Source organism: Stegostoma tigrinum, chromosome 14 (assembly GCF_030684315.1).
Source record: "Stegostoma tigrinum isolate sSteTig4 chromosome 14, sSteTig4.hap1, whole genome shotgun sequence".
NCBI lineage: Eukaryota > Metazoa > Chordata > Chondrichthyes > Orectolobiformes > Stegostomatidae > Stegostoma > Stegostoma tigrinum.
Genome location: NC_081367.1, coordinates 1,125,356 through 1,152,418, shown reverse-complemented (window position 1 = coordinate 1,152,418; position 27,063 = coordinate 1,125,356). Strand labels below are relative to the sequence as shown.

The 27,063-nt window shown below is 42.2% G+C and overlaps 2 protein-coding genes across 4 annotated transcripts in view; one reads left to right on the top strand and one right to left on the bottom strand.

Moving 5' to 3' along the window:
* Positions 1-4,483, bottom strand: part of cep63 (centrosomal protein 63) — a 551,023-nt gene extending 546,540 nt beyond the window's left edge. The window contains exon 1 of the mRNA XM_059650934.1: positions 4,299-4,483. The gene's annotated coding sequence lies outside the window, so the exon portion shown is untranslated. The remainder of the gene's footprint in view (positions 1-4,298) is intronic.
* Positions 4,419-27,063, top strand: part of ryk (receptor like tyrosine kinase) — a 375,194-nt gene continuing 352,549 nt past the window's right edge. For all 3 annotated transcript variants that reach the window (XM_059650938.1, XM_059650939.1, XM_059650937.1), the window contains exon 1: positions 4,419-4,679. In XM_059650938.1, coding sequence (XP_059506921.1) covers positions 4,526-4,679 — 154 coding nt within the window. In that variant the 5' untranslated portion in view covers positions 4,419-4,525. The remainder of the gene's footprint in view (positions 4,680-27,063) is intronic.

The following is a 27,063-nucleotide window of genomic DNA, read 5'->3' as shown; positions in this document are numbered from 1 at the left end:
CAAAGCCCTGTAAAACTGCACAAAGACATTAGTACATCTGAACTCAAATCCTCTTGTAATGAAGGCCAATGCACACTTTGAACTCTTAATTCTTGCTGTAACAGCGTAAAAACTTTCATTGATTGGTGGATAAGGACACTCTTCATTCATCGCTATTTCCCAATACATCACTGATTAAATAATACACGGCCTTTGGTTTCTCACACCCAAGTGTACAACTTTTAGCCATGTTGTCCAGGATCTGCCATGTGTTTGCACAGTCTCACAACTTGTCTAAATCACCTTAAGCTATCTCATAACCCTGCCCAGTTTTGCGTTGTCAGCCCCATCTAGGTCATTTTCATATGAAGTTAATAGCTGGGGCTCAAGTACTGACTATTATTGTACCTCACTAGTCTTCCATTCGGAAAAAGGCCCATTTATTCCCAGTCTATGTTTCCCGTCAATCAAATTTCAATCCATGCCTCGATGTTACTGTAGAGACCTGCGTGATTTTTCTTTTATTTTTCTCTTTTTTGGCGCACACATGAACTGAGATTTGGATTTCTTAAACTTTCAACTGTTGTGAGTTTTAGTGAAAAAAAAAACAAACGTATGTGTTTGCTGTTGACAACTGACCTGGTCGATCAGATGGACCAATGTGCCAACAATTGGCAGATGGAGTTTAATTTAGATTAATGTAAGGTGGTGCATTTTGGAAAGGCAAATCAGGGCATAACTTATGCACTTAATGTGTAGGTCCTGGGGAGTGTTGCTGAACAAAGAAACCTCGGAGTGTGGGTTCATAGTTCCTTGAAAGTGCAATCACAGATTGATAGCATAGTGAAGAAGAAGTTTGATATGCTTTCATTCATTGGTTAGTGCATTGAGTAAAGGAGTTGGTAAGTCCTGTTGCAGCTGTACAGGACATTGGTTAGGCCACTTTTGGAAAACTGAGCGCAATTTTGGTCTCCCTGCTTTCGGAAAAATGTTCTGAAACTTGCAAAGGTTCAGACAGAATTACAAGGATGTTGCCAGGGTTGAAGGGTTTGAGAACCAAAAATAAAACTGTGGATGCTGCAAATCAGGAACAAAAACAAAGTTGCTGGAAAAGCTCAGCAGGTCAGGCAGCACCTGTGAAGGAAAAAACAGGGTTAACGTTTCGTGTCCATTGACCCGAACTGTTAACTCTGTTTCTTTCCTTCATTGATGCTGCCAGACCTGCTGAGTTTTTCCAACAACTTTGTTTTTAAAGGATTTGAGCGACAGGGAGAAGCTGAATAGGCTTATGCTATTTTCTCTGCAGTGTCAGAGGCTGAGGGATGGCGTTACAGAGGTTTATAAAGTCATGAGGGGCATGGATAGAATAAATAGACCAGGCTTTTTCCCCAGGGAGAAGAATCCAAAACTAGAGGGCATAGGTTTAAGGTGAGAGGGGAAATATTTAAAAGGGACCTGAGGGACAACTTTTTCATGCAGAAGGTCGTGATGTCTGGAATGAGCTTCCAGAGGAAATGGCGGAGGCTGGTAGAATTAAAACATTTAAAAGGCATCTGTGTGGGTGCATGAACAGGAAGTGTTTCGACAATATGGGCCAAACGTGGGCAAATGGGCCTAGATTTATTTAAAATATCTTTTCAGCATAGACGAGTTGGACAGCAGGGTCTGTTTCTGTGCTGTACAGCTCTATGACTCTAATTGTGGATGTAAGGAATACTGTAGATGATTTGGCAGCAAGCATTGCTATGCCGAGGGCTGGCAGCTAGTCAGATGTTGAATTGGTCAATCAAAAGAGAACCGAATCTAATCAGCACCCAAAGAGATAATTGATCCAAAAAGGAAAAAAAGAAAACTAGTTCTGTTTGGTTTTGTGAGGTGCAGAGTGATTTTGGAAGCTTCTGTACTATTCTGCATCCAGTTAAATTGGGGCGGCACAGTGGTTAGCACTGTAGCCTCTCAGCGCCAGGGACCTGGTTTCAATCCCAGCCTTGGGCAACTGTCTGTGCGGAGTTCGTACATTCTCCCCATGTCCGCGTGGGTTTTCTCCAGGTGCTCCAGTTTCCTCCCACAGTCCAAAGATGTGCAGGCTAGGTGGATTGGCCATGCTAAGTTGCCCATAGTGTTCAGAGTGTGTGGGTTATCAGGGGTTGGGGTCTGGGTGGGATGCGCCAAGAGGCAGTGTGGACTTGTTGGGACGAAGGGTCTGTTTCCACACTGTAGGGAATCTAATCTAAAGAATTGTTGAATATTCAGACAAAAGAATCACAGTCTGCGAGGAAAAAAGTAAACAATTAGGAAGTCTACTGAAACTGCTAATATTAACCAATTATCTTGAAATTAGACCTGTAGTCACACACCCGTGAATAACTCCTTGTCCAGGGATTGCATGAAGGCTTGATGTCTATTGTTTGAAACTGGTTAACTGAAGTGGTGATGTGGAGATGCTAGTGTTGGACTGGAGTGGACAAGGTCAGACACTTTGATCTTTTACTTATAAATTCTGTGTGTAATACTACCTCTTTTACTAACACCTAAAGGAGGAGTGAGGCTCAAAAAGCACGTTTTCAAATAAACCTGTTGGGCTATATCCTGGTGTTGTGAGATTTCAAACTGAAGTGGAAAATTATAATTTTTGCTTTCTTTTCAATTTATCTGTTAATTCTGTCTGTCAGTCTGCCAGGTGGTGTGAGACTGTTGATTATAAACAAAAAAAGTTGTGTTTAAATCATGGATATTCATTAGATTACATTGTTGTTTAGTATTGTTCTGTAAAAAGTTACAGTACTAATTATAAACTGTTAATTTTTAAGTTACAATCTTGGTGTCCTAGATCTGATCTTCACAAAGTCTGTTTAGGAACAATTGGGTATTTTGAGGGTCACTGAATATTTTAATTTCACTCTATTGCATATCCAGTGATTATAGGGCTGATTTATTTTGACTTGCTATCTCTGTTATCCTTGTGTATTCCTGTCCCCAATACTCCCAATCTCATGTGCTTTGATTTTCCCCTTTAATCTCTTACATTGGTCCTTATCAAAAGCCTTCCAAAAAATCCAAAACCACCACATGCACAGTCTGTCCTTTATCCATTCTACTAGTTGTATCCTGGAGAAATTTTTTTAGATTTGCGAAGCACAATTTCCTTTTTGTAAATCCATGCTGACTGTGTCTGATCAATTATTGTTTTCTAAATGTTCTGCTTTAAAATCTTTGATAATGGACCATAGTGTGTTGCCCACTACTGATGTCGGGCTCCCTGGTCTATAATTCCCTGTGTTTTCTCTCCATCCATTTTTGCAGTGGCGACATTTACCACTCTTCAATCTGTAGGGACTGTTCCAAAATCTATAGAATTTGAAAGCTAACCAGCATGCATCTAATGTTTCCAGGGCCACTTCCTTTTGTATTCTGGAGTTTATTATTCAATGTATTGTTGTCACATGTATCAAGATACAGTGAAAAATGCTCTTTTGCAGTCCATACCATAGAAAGTGCACCTGGAAGGCAGACAGATTGCAGAAGACAGTATTACAACCACAGAGGAGGTGGAGAGAGAATGAGCTCAGAATCAACACTTGAGGGGACCATCAAAAATCTGATAACAGCAGGAACAAGTTGTACTTGAATCTGTTTATATGCTTATTCAAATTTCAATATCTCCTGCCCAACAGAAGATAGTGCAAGAGAGTTTAAATGGGTGGTTGGGGTTTTTGGTAGATGTATAGATGGAGTCAGTGAATGATAGATCATTGGGCCATGGTGATTTGTCACCCTTTAACACCATTCACTTCCCCAGCATCATTGTCTTTCTAATAACGATATACTTCAATTCTATCCTCTCGCTAGACCCTGATCCCCTAACATTTCTAGGAAGTTATTTATGCCTCCTTCCATGAAAACAGACTTGAAGTACAAGTTCAATTCTTATATTTCTTTCTGCTCTACTGTAATTTGACCAGCTGCTGCCTTCTGAGGACCTATGTTTGTCTTTACGAATCTGTTGGTTCTTCACACATTAAAAGAAACTTTCACATCATCCGCAATTTTACTCATTTTATTTTCCTTGTAGCGTTATTGTCATATTCTGTGCTGTCGACCTCTCTGTTCTCATTTTGATGAAGTATAAAACGTTCCCAATGCTCAGGCTTCAATACTTTTCTTCTGGCAGGTTTGTAAGTTAGGTATTGGAGATGTAAAATTACCCGAACAAATTTAACCCTTATTGCACGCATGTCTGACTTCACGCTTCACGCCTTTCCCCTACCCGCTGTTATTTGGGGAAAATCCCTTCAAACCAGTACTTTGGTGGTTCCTACCTGCACAGACATCTTTTGTTCAGAGACAACCTATCAAACCAGGGACGAACCAACATGCCAACTGCCTGCCAGGGCCAGCGAGTGCGCATGCTCAGTAAACGGATCCGGCCCTGGCGCATGCGCGCCGTGTTGGACGCGGCCATGGAGGAACGGAGAGGCGGTTGGTCGATCCCCGGCGCGTGTAACAGCCCGTAACGAACACAGAATCAGGAAAACGCCGCTCAGCAATGGCGGGTACCACCGCCGCTGCTGGCCGGGGCGCATCCATGAACTTCTGGCGGGCCTTGCTGGTGCTGTGGAGCTGCTGCTCGGACACCGTGTGTCGAGGCGGCCCCGGGGTCAACGTCTACCTGAGCGTGGAGGAGACGCGGCGGCTGATCGGTGCGTCTGGGCCCACGGGAGAATTGGGGCTCGGGTGGAGGGTGGGCGTCGTATCTGCTGGGGTTTGGGTAGGGGGGGGGGGATGTTGGGGGCGTGGCCTGTGGGAGGCGGGGAGAGACGGGGCAGGACCTGATGAGACGGCAGTGGGTACGAGGAAAACGGGTATGGGGCTAGGGGAGAGGGGATCGATGGTAGTCGTTGGTGTGGATGCTACTGCCTAAAGAACCTTAGTAAATACTTACTGAGGGGATAACAACGTGTAGAGATGGATGAACACAGCAGGCCGAGCAGCAGCGGAAGAGCAGGAAAGCTGACGTTTCGGGCCTAGATCCTCCTCCAGAAGGGGAGGAGAAGAAGGGGATTCTGAAATAAATAGGGAGAGAGGGGGAGGCGGAGAGAAGATGGATGGAGGAGAAAATAGGTGGGCAAGGAAACAGACAAGTCAGGGATTCGGGGATGGAGCCAGTAAAGGTGATTGGAGGTGGCGAGTTAGGGAGAACATAGGCTTCGTCGGAGGCTCACTGATGATGTTACTTAGAATGGTGACGAAACGTCTGAAAACTAATCTTCCAGCTCAGCGAGCAAACTCACACCCAGAACATAGGTCAGTCCAGGGAGGACGGACTGTTCAAGGAGGTGGGATGAAGTTAGTACGTAGGAGATGGGGTTGGGGCTTGAGGTGGGACGAGTAGTGTCCCAGGATAGGTGGGAGAAAGGACTGATTAGGGAGGTGGAGACAAGCTGGGCTGGTTTTGGTATGCCATAGGTAGAGAGGAGATTTTGAAGCTTGTGAAGCCCACATTGATACTATTGGGCTGCAGGGTTCCTAAGTGAAATATGAGGTGCTGTTCCTGCAACATTTGGGTAGCATTGTTGTGGCACTGCAGGAGGCCCAGGATGGATATATCTAAGGAGTGGGAGGGGGTGTTAAAATGGTTCACGACTGGGAGGTGCAGTTGTTTATTGTGGACCAAGTGTAGGTGTTCTGCAAAGCAGTCCCCAGACCTCTGCTTGGTTTCCCCGATGCAGAGGAGGCCTCATCTGGAACAGCAGATACAGTATACCACATTAGCAGATGTGCAGGTGAACATGCATGTGGAAAGTCTTCTTGAGGCCTGGGATGGAAGTGAGGGGGGAGTTGTAGCACTTCCTGCGGTTGCAGAGAAAAATACTGGGTGTGGTGGCGCTGGAGGGGTGTGTGGCATGGACAAGTGAGTCACGGGGAGAGTGGTCCCTCCAGAAGGCAGATAAGGGTGGGCATGGAAAAATGTCTTTGGTGGTGGGGTCAGCTTGCAGATGGCGGAAGTGTCGGACAATGATACTTTGGATCCAGAGGTTGGAGGAGATACATGAGGACGAGGGGGATTCTGTTTTGGTTGTTGTTGTGGGGTGGGGTGTGGGGGAATGTGAGGGATGCGTTGCGGGAAATGTGGGAGACATAGCCAAGGGTGTTCTCAACCATTGGTTGGGGCGGGGTGCAAAGTTGCGGTCCTTGAAAAATGAGGACATCTGAGATGTTCGGGAGTAGTATGCCTCATTCTCAGAGCAGATGTGGTGGACGCAAAAGAATTGGGAATAGGAAATGGCATTTTTGCTGGAAGGTGGGTGGGAGGAGGTGTATTCCAGGTAGCTGTGGGAGTCGGTGCACTTGAAATGGATATCTGTTGCCAGGTGTTTGCCAGAGAGGGAAACAGAGAGGTCCAGGAAGGAGGGAGAGATGGCCCAGGTGAACTTAAGGTTGGGGTGGAAGGTGTTGGTCAAATCGATGAACTGTTCGAGCTCCTCCGTGGGAGCATGAAGCAGCACTAATACAGTCATCAATGTAACGGAGGAAGTAGTGGGGCTTAGGGCCAGTGTAGCTATGGAAGAGGGATTGTTCCATGTAACCTACAAAGAGGCAGGTACCCATGGCCACCCCCTTTGTCTGTAGGAAGTGGGAGGAATTGAAAAAGAAGTTGTTGACGATGAATTCAGCTAAGTGGATGAGGGTGTCAGTGGAGGGGGACTAGTTGGGCCTGTGGGAGGGAAAGAAGCAGAGAGCCTTTAGGCCATCTGCATGGGGAATGCAAGTGTATAGGGACTGTACGCCCATGTTAAAATGAGGTGTTGGAGACTGGGGAATTGGAAGTTTTGGAGGAGGTTGAGGGCATGGGTGGTGTCAAGGACATAGGTGGGGTGTTTCTGGACCACAGGATAGAAAATAGAGTTGAGATAAGTTTGGTGGGGCAGGAGCAGGAGAAGACAATGATTGACCAGGGCAGTCAGGTTTGTGGATTTTAGGAAGGAGATAGAAATGGGCGCTGCGGGGTTGGGGAATAATGAGGTTGGAGGCTGTGGGTGGGAGGTCACCTGAAGTGATAAGGTTGTGGATGGTTTGGGAGATGGTGTTTTGGTAGTCGGGGGGTGGGGTCATGATCAAGGTGGCGGTAGGAGGAGGTGTCAGAGAGCTGGTGTCTGGCCTCGGCGATGTAGCGATCAGTGCGCCATACTACAACTGCGCCTCTCTTGTTTGTGGGTTTTATGGTGGGGTTGGGATTGGAGTGGAGGGCTGTGCATTCTGTCGGGGAGAGGTTGGACAGGGTGAGAGAGATGGAGAGGTTGAGGCGATTGATGTCTCGACAGGAGTTGGAGACGAAGAGGTTGAGGGAGGATAGGAGGCCTTGGGGTGATATCCAGGAAGAGGGGGTGTGTTGGAGGCAGGGGAAGGGGTCAGTAGAAGAGGGTGAGGCTCACGATTAAAGAAGTAAGCACGGAGGTGATGGAAAAACTGTTCAACGACCAAGTGTGAGCAGTATTCGATTCTGGTGGAGGGGATAAAGATGAGCTCTTTACCGAGGACTGACCGTTTGCCCTCATTAAAGGGGAGGTCTAGGGGTTGGTGAAGACCTGGCAGGGCTGGGTGCTATTGTCTCCTCTGGATCTGCTGGCTGTGGAGGTGGTGGGTGGAGGAGGAGTGGAGTCGGTTGGTAAGTCCTAGATGTTGGCTGTGGCGGAGGCTCCTGAGGAGGATGGCCATGGACTTGTTGAATTTTTTACAACATGCAAAAAGGCCCCTTGGCCTATTGTAGTTGCATTAACCCTCAGGCTATTTATCTGTTCTAATCCCATTTTCCATCACCAGGCCTGTAGTTTTATATTCTGTGCTATTGTGTTTTACCTCAAAATTGCATGGATGCAAGAAGTCCTAGGACCTAGAGTTTCTGTGCTCAGAACATTGAAGATGACAGGATGGAGCACAGTTAATAATGAATCCAGGATTCTTGTTATAACTAAGAGCTCAGAATGCAAAGATAAAGATGTGTTAAATGTGTACAAGGTATTCGTTTACCCTCAGCTGGAGAGTTTTTAGAAGTTCTGGATGTGAGTTTGCTCGCTGAGCTGGAAGGTTAGTTTTCAGACGTTTCGTCACCATTCTAGGTAACATCATCAGTGAGCCTCCGACGAAGCGCTGGTGTTATGTCCCGCTTTCTATTTATCTGGTTAGGTTTCCTTGGATTGGTGATGTCATTTCCTGTTCTTTTTCTCAGGGGACTGTAGATTGATTTGGAGCCAATGTGTTTGTTGATGGAATTCCGGTTGGAATGCCATGCTTCTAGGAATTCTCGTGCATGTCTCTGTTTGGCTTGTCCTAGGATGGATGTGTTGTCCCAATCAAAGTGGTGTCCTTCCTTATTTGTATGTAAGGATACGAGTGATAGTGGGTCATGTCGTTTTGTGGCTAGTTGATGTTCATGTGTCCTGGTGGCTAGCTTCCTGCCAGTTTGTCCAATGTAGTGTCCAAGGAAACCTAACCAGATAAATAGAAAGCGGGACATAACACCAGCGCTTCGTTGGAGGCTCACTGATGATGTTACCTAGAATGGTGACGAAACGTCTGAAAACTAACCTTCCAGCTCAGCGAGCAAGTTCACATCCAGAACCTCAACCTGAGCTACAAATCTTCTCAAAACTCGCTAGTTTTTAGAAGTTTTGAATACCACTTTTCAAGAAGGACGTGAAGTCATTCAGATATAGCTGAGCTGGTCAGATGGATTAAATGGTGTCAAATGTGACTTAATCCTGAAAAGTGTGAGGTCATCTATTTTGGAAGAAATAACAAAGCAAGGGAATAAATACTGAATGGTAGGACTGTGAAGTACAGAGGAACCTCGATGTGCATGTGCATGGATTCTTGAAGGCAGCAGGACAAGCAGATAATGTATTTAAGGCAAATGGAATACTTACCTTTATTAGTCAACGTATTGAATACAAAAACAAGGATATTATGGAGCTGTGTATTATGAGTTAGGAATAATGAGTACAGTTCTGGTTGCAACATGGCAGGGAAATATGAATTTTCACTAGAAAGGGTGCAGAAGAGATTCATAAAATAAAAAAAACTGTTTTGTTGTGCTATAATCTGGATTGGTTGGTTGTATTCAAGTGTGTAATTGGGTGGGCCTGTAGTGTTTTTTTTTATATTTCTTTTCATGATTTACGCATTTTTACACTGCGACTTTAAACGCATGCCAAAGATCTGTTGCTCAGATTGTGAACATTTAATTTTTGAGGATTGAGAAATGTGTTTAAATACCTGAGCAAAGATATAGTTGGTGTTGTGAAAAGGATGTAGTAACTTGGTTAGGAAATTTACTAGGTGATAGGAAGCAGAGAATAATATTTAACAAATATTTTTTGGATTGGGGAAAGGTAATGGAGCTCCCTCTTTGATCGATTTTAGGGACCCATGTGTTTCCTAATATAACTTATTGTCAACCTTTGTGCATGGGGGCAATTTCAAAGTTTGGCAGATGATGCAAAATTTGGATACTACATGAACTGAGGGAGGATAGTATAGAACTCCAAAGCAAAGTGGATGGGTTGCTGGAATGGGCAGACACAAGACAAATGAAATTCATTATAGAGAAGAGTGAGCTAACAGATTTTGTTTAAACTGCATAAAATAAAGGGTACAACTTTAAAGGGGGTGCAGGAGCAGGTGGACCTGGATGTATATGTGAATCAATCATTAAAGGTGGCAGGACAGGTGGAGACAGCAGGTAATAGAGCATATGGTATCTTAGGCTTAATTAATAGGGGATAAGCGTATAAGAGCCAGGATCCTCAGCTGGATTATTGTGTCTACTTCTGCATTTAAGGAAGGAATTGAAGTGGAGAAAAGATTTACAGCAATGGTTCTAGAGGTGAGGACCTTACTATGAAGGCAAATTGAAGAAAATACTACTGTATCTCTTGGAGAAGGGAGAAGCCTGAGAGGAGATTTGATTGAAGTATTCAAATTCGTAAGTGATCTGAACAAAGTAAATAGGGAGAGCTTGTAGAAGTAAAATGACAAAAAACTTTTATGCACAAGTGCTTAAAGCCTGGAATACACTTGCTATGCATGATGGAAGCGGGCCCAGTCGAGGCATTTAAAAGGGAATTATTTGAAAAGGAAAGAATCCAAAGTGTTCTGGTTGGGGTAAAGTTGGGAGAATGTTTCTATGTAAATTTCTTATTTGGAGACCCTGTGCAAACATAATAGGCAGAACAGTCTCCTTTTGTGCTGTGACAGTTGTATGTAGGTTGGATTTGTGCTTCAAGTTGCTAGTGGAATATTTTAAAGTAGAGAGATTGAAATGATCACAGTGTGAAGAATCAAATAACAATGAGCTATAATATTAAATTGCTGCTTGCTTTCTACTTAAAAGATGATGCCACTTCTGGCACTGTATATGGAGCTCCTATGTTTGTACAATGTAACAAATAGAACATAAATGCATGAAAATAGGAAATGCTCCCTATGAACAATGGAAGAGATGAAGAAGCATATTTTAAAAACCTAGGGTGTTGGAAAGATTCCCCTCAATCCCCCAAAATGTAATCATGGTCTCCAATATTTTTTGCAATACTTATTTTGACCAGAAATAGGTTTAGGAATTCAGTGAATGTGCCCACCATATGAGTAAGCAGCCTTTTCCAGTGATCCAGTATTCAGTGGTGAAGCAACTGCCTTCAGATATCAAACACAACGCTGATCTCCATAATTTCTGGTAGTGTATTACGCCAAACTCTTGAGCTGGTATTATTACAGAAGCGATTGCATGACCTGGGCTATCTTCTAAGCATGCACAATTGTTATGAGAAATCATTTTCGATTGACCCAAGCTCAAACTTGACCCTGAAGACAAGAAATAGGATAAATCTTGTTACTCTTGTAACTGTATAGAAACAGTTACTCTCGCTTAACTAATTGAAGCAGTTCAATTTGGTAATGAGTATCAGTAAATTTGTTTCAAAATAACAAATTTTAATTCTGGAATTGAACATGGAACAATACAGTGCAGAACAGGCCCTTCGGTCCTCGATGTTGCGCCGACCTGTGAACTAATCTAAGCCCCTCCCCCTACACTACCCCATCTTGAGTTGAACGATTTGGGCCTCTGTGGAGCGCATGAAGAAGAGTAACATTTGTTTCTAACAACCCTAATGTTCAATTTTCAGTTGTGTATATTTATTACCAGTTTTTGAGTTTCAGCTGCCTACATCACATTAAAGTCTTGTGGCATACTTTAAATAACTTGCTTGACGTGGGCTAAAGATTTGCAGTGACATCTGTAGTGCATGTCAACAGTTTAATATGCTACAGCTGCAACCTCTTTTAAACCATTTATGACATGATGTGGAAATGCTGGTGTTGTATTGGGTCAGGCGAGGTTAGAAATTACACGACACCAGGTGATAGTCACAGGTTAATTTCAAAACACAAGCTTTCGAAGCCTCACTCCTCCTTCAGGTGTTAGTGAGAGGTAGTATTCGATACAGAATTTATAAGTAAAAGATCAAAGGGGTCACACTCCTGATGAGGATGTATTGTTTGGTGACTTGATAGAGGTGTACAAAATGAGTGGACAGCCAGAGACTTTTTCCTGTGGTGGAGGTAGCTATTACGAGGGGGCATAGTTTTAAAGCGAGTGGAGGTAGATATAGGGGAGATGTCAGAGGTAGATTCTTTACTCAGGGAATGATTGGGGCATGGAGTGCATTGCCAGAGAGAGTAGTGGAGTCAGCCTAATACAGCAGCATTTAAGTGGCTGTTAGATAGGCATATGGATGATAGTATAAGGTAGGGGTTGAGCTAAGATAGACCTTGGGGTTAGGGTAAAAATTCAGCACAACATCGTGGGCCAAAGGGCTTGTCCTGTGCTGTACTGTTCTATGTTCTCTGTTCTATGTTCTAAACAAACTAAGATGCTGTTAAATCTTTAATTAGTTTCAAGGTTTTAATTGAAAATTCCTGAATTCCTTTCAAGTTACTGTCCTGTGAGAGCTAAAGGTTTTATCACTGTCAAGAAGAGGTGACGTTTTAGGTCAGACAGTGCATGTTATGTGTAAGGCCTTGTTTAGAATCTTTGTGTTATCATTTGGAGTCAGACTGATTTCATTTTTAAAGTAGGAATGGTTACTCTGGTATTCGATGCTGGCAAAAATTATGCAAGTGATTGTGGGAAATATCTGTAAGTTTATTTCAGTCCATTCATAATACAACCCTTGAGTAAATCATACAAACACTGAATATTGACAACATGACTTTTTTAATATCAACCATCTTACAAATTTGCACGTGTTAAGAGGCAAGTTTTATTGGTTTTTGAATTACCTTTTTTAAAGTTAGATCAATATTTGTTTAACCTCAATCTTGTTTTTTTGATGTTGAGCTTGTTTGTCTAGTTTAAAATGTCAAAAAAGTAGACACTCATCTGGTTACTGTAATCATCTTCAGGTACAAAGTTATAGAGTCTGGCATTAGCTAACATCTGAAGGAATTTTTATTTAGGCCAACTTGTCTTGGTATTTATTTTCACTTCAGGAGTCTTCATTTTCTTTCTCAACAGCCTGTCAGACCTTTTGTTAATTTGTAGGCATTAATTGTTCTATTAAAATCAATAGCATTCCAAGTGGATGAGAATATAAGAAATAGAAATGGGGAAGGTGGTTTTGCTCACTACCCAAAAGACCATTACTGAATTGATTGTAGTTTTAATTCCACTGTCCTGCCTGGTTTTCATTAATTTTGACTCCTTTTAGGTCAAAAATTAGGTTTGACAATATTCAATGACTAACCCTCCACCCCTCTCCTCTCCTGAGAAATGAATTTTCCAGAACGAATGCCCCTCTGACAGAATGAATTCCATCTCACCTCCATCTCTTAAATATGGGGCAATTATTTGGATTTGCACTGCAGAATGATTAGAAGAATTCATCAACATCTTTAAAAAATTACTATACTGAAGCACTATGTCAACTGAGTTAATGCAGATTGTTGTGTGCAGCTGAGGCTGTTGTCCTTTGTGGAGTTTTGTGAAATGTTTCCAGCTTTAAATTGTTGCTGTGTGCTCCTTCATCGCATGAGGCCAGTTTGGCAGTACTGGTCTCCATTGTTTCCTGTGAAAGACCCATGATGGACCTTAACTTTCCGTGTCTGTTCAAATGTTACAGTCAGAATTCTTCTGATTTGTAATGGATGTGCCCTTTGATTCAACACCACGCCATTAGTTTCCTACCTGACAAAGAGTTGCTTAGGGGGGAATACTTCTTACTACATTTGAGAGCCAAGGTGCTTTCTGCACACAGGGCCTGCCTCTGCCTACAGTTGGGTCAGACTCCAACCTGCGCCCGCAACTAGGAAATAATAAGTTAAGTCATAGTAGTTGATCTTGGAGGAAGGCCATTTTTGACAGTTATTAGGCAGGAATTTTCAAAAGTTGATTGGGGACGGATGCTTGCAGATAAAGGGATGTCTGAAAACTTGGATAACGAGAGTTTTGATGTGGTATGTTCCTGTTAGAGTGAAGGGCAAGGCTGATAGGTGTAGGGAATGCTGAATTACTAGAGAATGTGAGGTTTTGGTCAAGAAAAAGAAGGAAGCATTTGTCAGGTATGGACAGCAGACATCAACTGAATCCTGAGAAAAGCATGAAGGTAGTGGGTGGGAAATTAAGAGGGAAATCAGGAGGGCAGAAAGGAGACGTAGCTTTGGCAGATAGGGATAAGGAGAATCCAAAGGGATTTTACAAATGCATTAAGGGCAAAAGGATAACTGAGGACAGAATAGGGTCCCTTAAAGATCGGCAAGGCCACAGGAGATGGGGGAGATACTAAATGAGTAATTTGCATCAGTCTTTACTGTGGAAAAGGATATGGAGTATATTAGAACGTGGGAAAATAAATAGCATCATCGTAAAATGTCCATGTTGTAGAGGAGGAACTGCTGGACGGTTTAAAACACATTAATCCTCAAGATCTGATCAGGTTAACCTAGAATTCTGTGGGAAGCAAAGGAAGAGATTGCTGAGCCCCAATCTGAGGTATTTGTATCATCGATAGCCACGTGTGAGGTACTAGAAGACTGGAAGTTGACTAATGTGTTGCCACTATTTAAGAAGGGTGATGAGGAAAAGCCAGGGAACTATAGACTGGTGAGCTTGATTACTGTGGTGGGTACGTTGTTGGAGGAATCTTGACGGACAAAATTTGCACATGCTTGGAAAAGGAAAGGCACGGTCTAATTAGAGATAGTCAGTATGGCTTTGTGCAATGGGAATTATGTCTCACTAACTTGAATGAGGTTTTTGAAGAAGTAACAAAGAGGATTGACAAGAGTGGCAGAGTGGTAGATGTGATCTGTATGGACTTCAGTAAGGGTTTTGGCAAGGCTCCCTGCAGTAGACTGGTTAGCAAAGTTAGATCCCATGGAGAGAGCTAGCTATATCGATACAAAACTGGCTCGAAGGTGGAAGGCAGAGGGTGATGGTGCGGGGTTGCTTGTCAAACTTAGAGGCCTGTGACCAGCAGTATGCCATGAGGCTTGGTGCTGGATGCACTGCTTTTCGTCACTTAAGTAAATGATTTTGAAGTGAATGTAGATATGGTTAATAATTTTGCAGATGACACCAAAATTGGAGATGTAGAAGTCAGAGACGGTTACCGCTTAGTACAGCGGGATCTTGATCAGATGGGCCAATGGGTGGCAGATTAAGTTTTTAATTTTGATAAATGTGAAGTACTGCATTTTGGAAAGGCAAGTAAGGTCATGTCTTGTACCCTTAATGATAAGGTCCTGGGGAGTGTTGCTGAACAAAGACCTTGGAGTGCAGGTTCATAGTTCCTTGAAAGTGGAGTTGCAGATAGTTAGGATAGTGAAGGAGCTTGTATGCTTGCCTTCATTGGTCATTGTTTTGAATATCGGAGTTGGGAGATCCTGTTGCGGCTCTACAGGACATTGGTTAGACCACCCTTGGAATACAGCATTCGAGTCTTGTCTCTCTGTTCTAGGAAGGATGGTGTGAAACTTGGAAGTGTTCAGAAACGACATAGAAGGATGTTGTCAGGGTTGGAGGATTGAGCCATAGGGAGAAGCTGAATAGTCTTGGATATTTTCTCTGGAGCATCAGACGCTGATGGGTGACGTTATAGAGTTTTATTAAATCATAAGGAGCATGGACAGGTAAATAGACCAGGCCTTTTCCCCAGGGTGGGAGAGTCCAAAACCAGAAGGCATAAGTTTAAGCTGAGGGAAGAGAATTAAAAGGGGATACCAAGAACTGCAGGCACTGGAATCGGAGTCAAGAGCGTGGAATGCAGCAGCAGGAGTAGGAAAGTCGACATTTCGAGCCTGGACCCTTCTTCGGATCTGGGGAGGGGGAAGGAAGCTGGGAAATAAATAGAGGGAGCAGGGGTGGGGCTTGGGGAAGGTAGGCGTGATGGTAATAGGTGGGACAGAAATCTACTGACATCTTTCCTGAGAGAGAGGTCGTCCTTCCACCAACCCCACCCCTCCTCCTCCTATTTATTTCCCATCACCTTTTCGCCTCCGTGGTTCTGAAGAAGGGTCTTGACATGAAGAATTAAAAGGGACCTAATTGGCAACTTTTTGATGCAAGAGTGTGGCTGTATGGAATGAGCTGCCAGAGGATGTGCTGGAGGCTGGTATAATTGAGATTTAAAAGACATCTGGATGGGAATATGAAGAGGAAGGATGTAGAGGGATCTGTGCCAAATGCTGGCAAGTGGGATCAGGGATAATGGGAACTGCAAATGCAGGAGAATCCGAGATAACAAAGTGGGGAGCTAGATGAACAAAAGATGCTGCTTGGCCTGCTGTGTTCACCCAGCTCCACACTTTGTTATGCTGGCAAATGGGACTAGGTTTATCTAGGATATTTAGTTGCCATGGACGAGTTGGACCGAAAGTTCTGTTTCTGTTCTGTGCATTTTTATGACTCTGCCAATGTTGGAAATCAGAAACTGAAACAGAACTTGTTGGCCAAGCTGAACAGGTCTTGCAGCATTGTGGAGCAAAATCAATGCTGATGTGTCTCAAAGGGAGGGTCACTGACCCAAAACATTAGCTTTGTCTTATCTCCACAGATGCTGCTGGATCTGCTGAGCTTTCTATCTTTGGTTCTTGGGTAGTTTCCTAAAGGTTTAAAGAGAACTTGCCAGATTCTTGCATTCTGTTGAGAAGTTGGAGGAGAGAAGAGCATGTATCAAGCTTTGAAGTGTTGTCAAATCTTTTTTATAAAGTTGCAATGCTCCTAAGGTATTTAAAAGAACAAAATTATGTAAGAATGAAAGTTTTTGTTTGTCCCAAAATAACTTGACAGGAATACAGTTAGTGGAAAAGAAGTAAAGTGAATAATTTTGCAAAAAGAAGCTGTGCCAATGATCGTTTTTTTTCCCAGTGCTGAACTACGTCAATGGCTTAATAATTAAGAAACATTAGTTGCAGTTCCAGCAGATAATTTGAAATTTTAATCAATTCAGACCCATCAAGGTATCATGCCAAACAGAAAAGTCTCTCCCTCTGTTTTGTAAATAAGCTGGACTTGGTTTTGCTAAAACTGTTCTACTGCATTTTCTTGCAATGGCAACAATGCTTGTACGATGTCCAATCCTTGGATTAATTCTTCTGCGTACTTAAAATCCTCAAATTTGACTTATAGAGGAACAGTGTTTTCTTTCCCCTCCTTTATCATCTCTGCTAATAAATTTGTTTTATTGTTAAAACAAAGACTACTGTTATGTGGTTATGGTTTAGTGAAATATCACTCCACTTTTTAAAAATAATCTATTCTAGCCTGGTTCCTGCTGGGAATCTGACTTGTCCAGGTCATTTCTGAACACGGGTCACCAGACCCGAAACATTAACTCAGTTTTGTCCTTCACAGATGCAGCCAGACCTGTGAGCATTTCCAGCAACCTTGCTTTCATGTCCAGTATTAAAGCCTGTTAAGGACAGTGCAGACCACCAAAGTTAAGGGAGAAGGCCTAAGTTTAAGTTTATTTCTGTGGATAGCTAATTGCCCTTGTGAAAATAGGCCTATTGGCATTTTCTGTTTGCATCTTATCTGCAATGGAAGCTTCTAATATCGATAACTTGTGATTTTCTTCCACACCTCCAATAGTGAAGCTGTCGTTGGTACGTGAATTAAGCACGATGATTTGCAGCTACTTTGGTATTGTAATATTTTAGCTGAAATAAACCAGTTGGTTGAAAATAAACATTTCTTAAATTGAAGTTTGATTTGTGGTTTACTAAGTGGGATGAAAGGTTCATAATGTGTGGTGAAAGCTCATGAAGGTGAGGAAAGCAACAATCTTTGCAATTAAGGAAACAATGTATAAAGATATCTGGTTTCAAGCATGATAAATTAATGAATATAACTTTAAGCCTGGATTTTGTTTTCCTGCTCCTTCTGAAAGCTTTGACTCCACTGGAATAGTTTCTCAGAAGCATATGTTGCACAAATGAGCATTTTGTTTGAGCCAGAGCAGTGGAAAGTGAAGGAAAGTTTAGAGCTAACAAAGCTGGCCTGAAGCTTCCAGTTTACAGATTTTGAAGCAAATTAATGGTGAAGAAAATAAGTGAGGTGGCAGTGGTCAAAGGAAAAACCATGGAGAGTGACTGAAGGAAATGAAGGACCTGGAAACTGAGAGGACTTAGTAAGAACAGACGGATTTGAAGAGAAACATGGGAGATCGGTGAGAGAGGAATACTGGCCTCTGTCATTGCAGGTCACGTGCATGTTTCCTTTCTTCATGTTTCTCCCCCGCTACTGCTGTCAACTTTTTTTTCCTTGTTCCTTCAACACCCAAATTGATCAGCTGCTTAGGGAGCCGGTGATTATTATCTCACCGGGTCCACTCAATAAATCCCTTCTTGTAATTCAAAACCAAGAACACAACCCCAGACTTCCCACAAACTTGCTTTATTATCAATGCCACAACCTGTGCATCCTTTCATTGCTGCTATAGTTAACAGTTTCTCCTAATATATTTTTAATCCCACTTGCAATATGCTGCACATGTTGTGAAATTTGTGCTGTTCATTCTAGTGCTCCTACATCATACAATCCATTTTTGCTTCTACTGAAGTCTTCCATCTGCCTTCTGCTATCCTTATTAAATTAAACTGGTGACCACTTTGCGGAGTACCTACATCCAGTCGATAAAAACCTTCAGTTGCCTGCCACTTCATACCACTGCATTCTCATACCAACATTTCTGTTTCAGGCCTGCTGTAGAGAGGCTCAGCGCAAGGTGGCAGAAGAATACTTCATCTCCCGCTTGGGAAACTTACATCCTTTAGGTTTCAGTATCGAGTTTTACAATTTTAGACCACTTCCTTCCATGACTATTAACCATTACCCCTTCCCAGGTCCTGAAATGAAATGGGTTGATTTGAGTACAGCCAACCCACGTTCAGCTGCTCCCAACTACCAATTTCACCTATATGATTTTGTTTCTTCCCTTACTCACCCTCAGCAGTCTCTTTGTCTGCCAATTGCTTATTTTTTCTTTTCTCTGGGCTCCCTGTCCACTTACTACTCACTCCTTTTCCCTTCTGCCCATTGTTGTCAGCATAAATACGACATTTTCTTAGTTGCTGTCAGTTCCGAAGAAAGGTTGCTGGACTGCTAATGCTGTTTTTCTACAGATGCTGCCACTGCTGAATTTATCCAGCAGCTCCTGTTTAGATTATTGCTAAGTGTATGCTGCTTTCTAGTACTTCCATTCACTTTACTGGCGATTGAGAGTAGAGTGGTGGGGCAGTAATTGCTGAGTTGGATTTGTCTTGGTTTTTGTCCATAAGATATATTTGAGGGCATGTCCTCAGCAGCATTACCAGAATGTTGTCAGGGCCTACACCCTTTGTAGCATCAAGTTCCTCTGGTCATTTCTTGATGCCACATGGAATGAATTGCTTGACTGAAGACAGGCATCTGTGACTCGGGATCTCTGAAGGAGGCTGAGATGGATCACCCATTCTGCACTTTGTTGTAGATTCTTGCAGTAGGATATAACAACATGGTTAGTACATGTAAGCTTTGGGAATATAGTTTGGACTCATTCCGATGGCAGCATAATAACATTAATAAGGTAACATCTAGAAGTTTTGGCTTCCGTGTGCACGAACAAACATGCTTGCTTTGGACACAGGCATTAGATTGGTTTATGGAATGACCTGGTTGAGACATAATTGAGTCTATAATGTCTAAGATAGAAGGGTGAGAGGCAAAACATGCAAGATTTGAAAGGATTTGACAGCATAGACAGAGCTCGTTACTTCTGTCTGGGGAGTATAGAATATGACGGAACAGTCTCAGGATAAACACACATAAGAACCAGAAGCACTAGTAGGCAATTTTACCCCTTGAGCCTGCTCAACTGTTTAATATGATAAGGGCTGATCTCATCTCTGCCTTGGATAATGAGTTCCATACATTCATGACCCTTTGAGAGAAGTGCATCCTCCTCATCTCTATTTTAAATTTGTCACCCCTAATCCTAAAACTGTGATCACTCATCCCAGCTTGACCCACAATGGGAAACATCTGTATTTATTTACTTTGTCAATCTCCTTTAGCATCTTATGCACCTCAATTAAATCTCCTCTCATTCTTCTAAACTTTCACAAACGTAGGTCCAAACTGCTCAATCTCACCATAAGAGATGTTTCATCTCAGGAATTAATCTAGCGACCCTTCTTTTGAATTGTCTCCAGTGCAGATACATCCTCCTTTAAGTAAGCAGACCAAAACTGTGCATAGAACTCCATAAGCAATCTAACCAATGCCAAATATGGTGCAACAACACTGCCGTACTTTTATAATCCGTGCTTTTAGCAATAAATACCAAAATTCCATTTGCCGTATTACCTGTGTATCAGCTTTCTGCAATATGTGCATGATGACACCTATTTGCCTTGGCACAGAAGCAATATTTAGATAATATTTTTATTCATTTTATTCCAGCCAAAATATATGACTTCTCTCTAGTCCACAGTAAATTCCATCTGCCAAATTTTGGCCCTACCACCTAACAGGCAGAGCAGTTAAAAAGGTGGTTAGCATGCTTGCCTTAGTTGCTCAGACCATTGAGTATAGGAGTTGAAAAGTCGTGTTGCAGTCCTACAGGACATTGAGGCCACTTTTGGAGTACTGTGTACAGTTCTGGTTGCCCTGCTATAGGAAGGATACTATTAAATTGGCGAGAATGTAGAAAAGATTTGTAAGGATGTTATCAGGACAGGAGGGTTTGAGTTATAAGGCTAGGCTGGGGCTTTTTTCACTGGAGTATGGACGGTTGAGAGGTGACCATATAGAAGTTTATAAAATCACAAGGGGCATAGGTAAGGTGAATCGTAAAGGTCTTTTCCATGCGGTAGGGGGGTTCAAAAGCAGAGGGCACATTTTTAAAATGAGAGGAGAAAGAATTAAAAGGGACCAATGGGAGAGCTTTTTCACGCAAAGGATGGTTTGTATGCAGATTGAACTGCCAGAGGAAATGGTAGATGCAGATACAGTTGTGATATTTGGACATGAATAGGAAAATGTTTGGAAGGATATGGGCCAAACACAGACAAATGGAACAAGTTTAGTTTCGAAAAGTTGGTTGGTTTGGATGAGTTGGACTGAAGGTGTTGTTGCAGTGCTGTATGAATTAAAGACCCTATTACTTCTCTATACCCATTTGTAAATTTATTATTTCTTCATTGTAATTTACTTTCCATCTATTTAAGTGTCATCTGCATGTTTGGCTGTAGTACATTGTGGCCATACATCCAAGTCATGAATATAGATTGTAAATAGTTGGGGCCAGAGGACCGAACCTGATAACACCCTACTAATTACAGCTTATGAACCATAAAAAATCCCATTCATCCTGACTATGCTTTCTGTTGTTTAGCCAATCCTGAATCTAAGCTTGTATATTATCCTAAACCCCATGTGCTCTTACCTTGTGTATTAGGAGCAAGAGGGTAACTAGAGAAAGGGTTGGCCCACTCAACTTCCCTCCTTTGTCCTTATGTGAGGAGTCAGAGAAAATGAGCGAGATTCTTAATGAGTGGTATGTGTTGGTATTCACTGAGGAGAGGGACATGACGAATGTAGAGGTCAGGGATTGATACTTGAGTACTCTAGGTTGAATCAGCATGTGTGGGGAAATATTGGGTATTCTAAAAGGCATTAGGATGGACAAGCCCCCAGGTCCAGATGGGGTATATCCCCGGACGCTGAGGGAAGTGAGAGGCCAGGGCCTTAACAGATACCTTTGCAGCATCCTTGAGCACGGGTGAGGTCCCAGAGGACTGGAGAATTGGAAATGTCCCCTTCTTTAAGAAGGCTAGCAAGGATAATCCAGGTACTAGATAGGTGAGCCCGACGTCAGTGGTGGGGATGCTGCTGGAGAAGATTCTGAGGGATAGGATCAATTTGCGTTTGAAAGAAAATGGGTTTATTAGTGATAGGCAGTATGGTTTTGTGCAGGGAAAGTCATGTCTTGCCAACCTGATAAAATTCTTTGAGGAAGTGACAATGCTGATAGATGACAGAAGGGCTACAGAAGTCATATACGTGGACTTCAATAAGGCATTTGATAACGTTCCCCATGGTAGACTGATGGAGAAGGTGAAGTCACATGGGGTCCAGGATACACTAGCTAGATGGATAGACAACTGGCTGGGCAACAGGAGACAGAGAATTATAGTGGAAGGGAGTTTCTCAAAATGGAGAACTGTGACCAGTGGTGTTCCACAGGGATCCGTGTTGTGACCACTGTTGTTTGTGATACACATAAATGATCTCAAGGGAAGGTATAGATGGCCTGATGAGCAAGTTTGTAGATGACACTAAGATTGGTGGATCAGTAGTCAGTGAAGGAGACTGTCGGAGAATGTAGCAGAATATAGATAGTAGCGAGTTTTGAGAAGATTTGTAGCTCAGGTTGAGGTTCTGAATGTGAGTTTGCTCGCTGAACTGGAAGGTTCGTTTTCAGACGTTTCGTCACCATACTAGGTAACATCATCAGTGAGCCTCTGACGAAGCACTGGTGTTATGTCCCGCTTTCTATTTATCTGGTTGACCTAACCAGATAAATAGAAAGTGGGACATAACACCAGCGCTTTGTCGGAGGCTCACTGATGATGTTACCTAGTATGGTGACGAAACGTCTGAAAACAAACCTTCCAGCTCAGCGAGCAAACTCACATCCAGAATATAAATAGATTGGAGAGTTGGGCGGAGAAATGGCAGATGGAGTTCAATCCAGGCAAATGCGAGCTGATGCATTTTGGAAGATTCAATTCAAGAGCGAACCAAACAATAAATGGAAAAGCCCTGGGGAAAATTACACAGAGAAATCTGTGTGTTGAGATCCATTGTACCTTGAAGTTGGCAATGCGGGTCGACAGAATGGTCAAGAAGGCATATGACATGCTTTCATTTGTTAGACAAGGTGTTGAGTACAAGAGTTGGCTGACCATGTTGCAGTTGAAGAGGACTTTGGTTCGACCACATATTCAATACTGTGTACAGTTGTGGTCGCCACATTACCAAAAACATGTGGATGCTTTGGAGAGGGTGCAGAGGAGGTTCACCAAGATGTTGCTTGGTTTGAAGGGCACGAGCTATTAAGAGAAGTTGAGTAGGATTTTTTACATTAGAAAGATGGAGGTTGAGGGGATACCTGATTGAGGTCTACAAAATCATGAGCGGTGTAGGCAGGGTGGATAGCAAGAAGCTTTTTCCCCAGAATGGGAGACTCAATTACGAGGGGTCATGATTTCAAGGTGAGAGGGGAAAAGTCTAAGGGAGATACGTAGAGAAAGTTCTTCACACGGAGGATGGTGGATGCCTGGAATGGGTTGCCAGCGGAGGTGGTAGAGGCGGGCATGATAGTGTCATTTTAAGATGTATCAAAACAGATACATGAATGGGCAGGGAGCAGAGGGATACTGATCCTTGGAAAATAGGCGACAGGTTTAGATAAGGGTTTGGATCATCGCAGGCTTGGAGGGCAAAAAGAGCCAGTTCCTGTGCTGTAATTTTCTTTTTTCTTTGTTCTTTGTCCTTTGTTCTATTAGCCTTATCCTTATCAAATGTCTTCTGGAAGTCCAAATAGACTCTTATGTTCGGGAACCTCATTATTTACCTTGCTTACTGCATTTTTGAAGAACTGCAGCAAATTTAGTGAAACAAGATCACCCTCCCTTCAACCTTGGTCATGCTGATGGATTGCATTTTGACTTTCCAAATGTTGCGCTACTACTTCCTGATAACGTATTCCAGCTATTTCTCAGCAGCAGACATGAAACTAACTGGTAGATAATATCCTGCTTTCTTCTTACCTCCTTTTTAGAATGAAAGTGTTGTGTTATCATTTTTCCAACCCACTTGAACCTTTCCAGAATTCAATGAAATTTTGAATACTATAATCAACATATCCAGTATGTCTGCTGTCAATGATTTATGATTGAGATCAGTGGGAAATTTTCAGTGAAGACAGTTGAGAAGTGTTGGAGCTCTGTATATTCCATTGTTGAATATGTGTAATGCTGAGAGGCTTCTTGTTTTTGGAGTCAAGGGATATAGGGAGTGAATATGTAAGTGAAAGTGCGACCATTGGTCAGCCATAATTTTGTTGAGTGATGGAGTAGGCTGGCTGGCCCATATGACCTTCTGCTCTGTGATAATGAACAATCATTGAGAGCTGTAAGTGTGAGGAGAAATAGCACCAGGTGCCTCTCTTAAAAACAAGTAGGCCATGATGTGGACAGAAAGAAAAGAAAGGCAGAAAATGGGAAATAATTAAGAATTATCCACGAAATACAGTAATTGCTCAGAATTTGGATTTTCCCTTCATGCTGTTCTTTAGGGGAAGCTATTCATTCTTTTGTGGGAAATCAATGTTACCCACCCTAATAAATGCAATTAGTGATAAATTTGAAAGCCTATGTAAGTGCACATTTCCACTCATCGGGGTCTTCTGAGTTGCCAGACTATTTAAGAGATTTTATGAGGTTAACACAAGTTTCACGTTTAAAAACTTAAAACATTTTTTCAAAAGAATGAAACTGGTTAGAAGAATGCCAAGATTTCAACGCCAAGGACCACTTCCACCTGCTGGTAACATATGCCAAATGTCTGGTGGGAATTGTGGCTCTGGGATCAAGCTCATCAGTCATGCAAGGACACACAGAACCTATGATCAGTGACATGGAACTTCCTAGATGGGCAATCATACTTGTCAGCAAGTGATTGTCAATGATAATATTTTACATTGCTCTGGATTTGTTATCCAAAACTTTGTTTCATGTATTCAAATGTGAAAAGTTGAATACAAAGGTATAATTCCCTTGTTTGGAAATGCTACGATTTGTTACGATCCCCATTGGGGAACCGTAAGCTAAAATGAAATTTACTGAGCGATCTTCAAGTGAAGAAATTAATAACTGGGCTCTTCTTTTGAAGATTGGAATCAATATAAATTAAACATGAATTAATAGGAAATTACATTTCAGATGGAAAGTTAAATTTCAATTAAAATAATTGATATGACGAAGATATGGTGTATGGGAGCAAAAGCACCTGAATCATTTCTTGTAGATGTGACATATGCAATTAGTAAGTTCTCTGACAGTTTTGATATTTAGGATCTTTCTCATTTCCACTCACTTAATTCAGTTGTCGATTTCTGGTTTATCAGCAGATGAATTCCATCTAAAACCCCCAGGCACAGATATACTACAAGTCTATCGATGTTTTGTCTAGTGATGCAACTTAACTTTCAACTGACAACCTCTAGTTCATATTTGACTATACTGTTCTCTTATGGATCCATAAGTCATTCGTGCTGTTTGCCATGTTTCGTACCTGTTTTAGACAACGGGCACATTGCCTCTAAGAGCTTCCCCCTATTCTGCCAAACAGATAAGCTAACATCTTCACAGACTGATCTGCAGTTTGTCCTTGACAGAATTCATTGTGTCCTACTTTCTGTCTCTATCTTCTTTCACTGCGTCTGCAACTCTCTCTGTTCTTACTTGAGTAGTTTTTTGTCTGCTGGTCTCACATTTCACATATGTTCATTCCTCTTGGAACTTGTTTTAATAAAAAAGATTGCTGGGTCATGTGCACTAATATTTCTTATTCAAGAAAATTAAAATTGATCCTTTTACACTATATTTTCAAACTTTTAAAAATATTTTTCAAAATATTTATAATTGCAGATTGTAATAAATTACACATTTTCCTTGCTTCTCAGTCTGTGGCTTCCCTTCAAGTTGTGTATTATTCTGACTTGGAAATAATCACCAATTCTTCTCTGTTGATAGTCAAAATCCCGGAAGTCCCCAAAAATGCATGAACCTGCATTGCATGAACTATAACAATCAGCAATGCGACTGCAGGTGAACACTTTTTTTTCCAAGGGCATTTCAAAGGAGTAAGCAGCAAATGCTGGCTTTACTATTGACAACTATGTTTGATGGATGAATTGAAACAGTAAACACTGAGCCAATTACATGTAAACTGTAGTAGATTTGATTAATTCCAGATTTTCGGATTTAATCCTTATAATACATGAGATATTTATTACTTTCAGTCTATTTTCTAATTTAGAACATAGTACAGTACAACCCCTTTGGTCCACGATGTTGTGCTAACCTATTATCCTACTCCAAGATCAAATTACCCTGTAATTCTTACATTTATTATCATCCATGTGCCTATCCAAGGTCGCTGAACACCACCACCATTGCCAGCAGCACATTCTATGCACCTACCACTCTCTGTAAAGAACCTACCTCTGACATCTACCCTATATAGAACATAAGAACTAGGAGCAAGAGTAGGCCATTTGGCCCCTTGAGCCTGCCCTGCCAGCCAATAAGATCATGGCTGATCTTTTTGAGACTCAGCTCCACTTACCCGTCTGCTCACCATAACCCTTTAATTCAAAGAACAAAGAAAATTACAGCACAGGAATAGGCCCTTTGGCCCTCCAAGCCTGCGCCAATGCAAATCCGCTATGTAAACCTGTCGCCTATTTTCCAAAGATCTGTATCCCTCTGCAACCTGTCCGTTCATGTATCTGTCTAGATACATCTTAAATGACGCTATCATGCCTGCCTTTACCACCACTGCTGGCAACATGTTCCAGGCACCCACCACGCTCTGCATAAAGAACTTTTCCCCACTTATCTCCCTTAAACTTTACCCCTCTCACCTTGAAATCATGACCCCTAGTAATTGAGTAATTAAGCTTCTTGCTATCCACCCTGTCTATACCTCTCATGATTTTGTAGACCTCAATAAGGTCCCACCCTCAATCTCCATCTTTCTAATGTAAATAATCCTAATCTACTCAAGATCTGTTCGTAGCTAGTGCCCTCCATACCAGACACCATCTTGGTGAACCTCCTTTGCACCCTCTCCAAAACATCCACATGCTTTTAGTAATGTGGCAACCAGAACTGTACGCAGTATTCAAACTGTGGTCGAACCCAAGTTCTATACAACTGTAACATGACATGACCAGCCAACTCTTGTACTCAATACCCTGTCTGATGAATGAAAGCACACTGTATGCTTTCTTGACCACTTTATTGACCAGCATTGCCACCTTCAGGATACAATGGACCTGAACACCCAGATCTCTCTGTGCATCAATTTTCCCCAGGGCTTTTCCATTTCCCATATAGCTCACTCTTGAATTGAATCTTGCATGCATTTGCCTGGATTGAACTCCATCTGCTGTTTCTCCGCCCAACTCTCCAATCTATCTACATTGTGCTGCATTCTCCGACAATCCCCTTCACTATGTGCTAATCCACCAATCTTAGTGTCATCTGCAAACTTGCTAATCAGACCATCTGTACCTTCCTTGAGATCATTTATGTATATCACAAACAACAGTGGTCCCAACAATGATACCTGTGGAATACAGTTCTCCATTTTGAGAAACTCCCTTCCACTACAACTCTTTGTCTCTTGTTGCCCAGCTAGTTGTCTATCTACCTAGCTCGTGCATCCTGAACCCCATGCAACTTCATTTTCTCCAT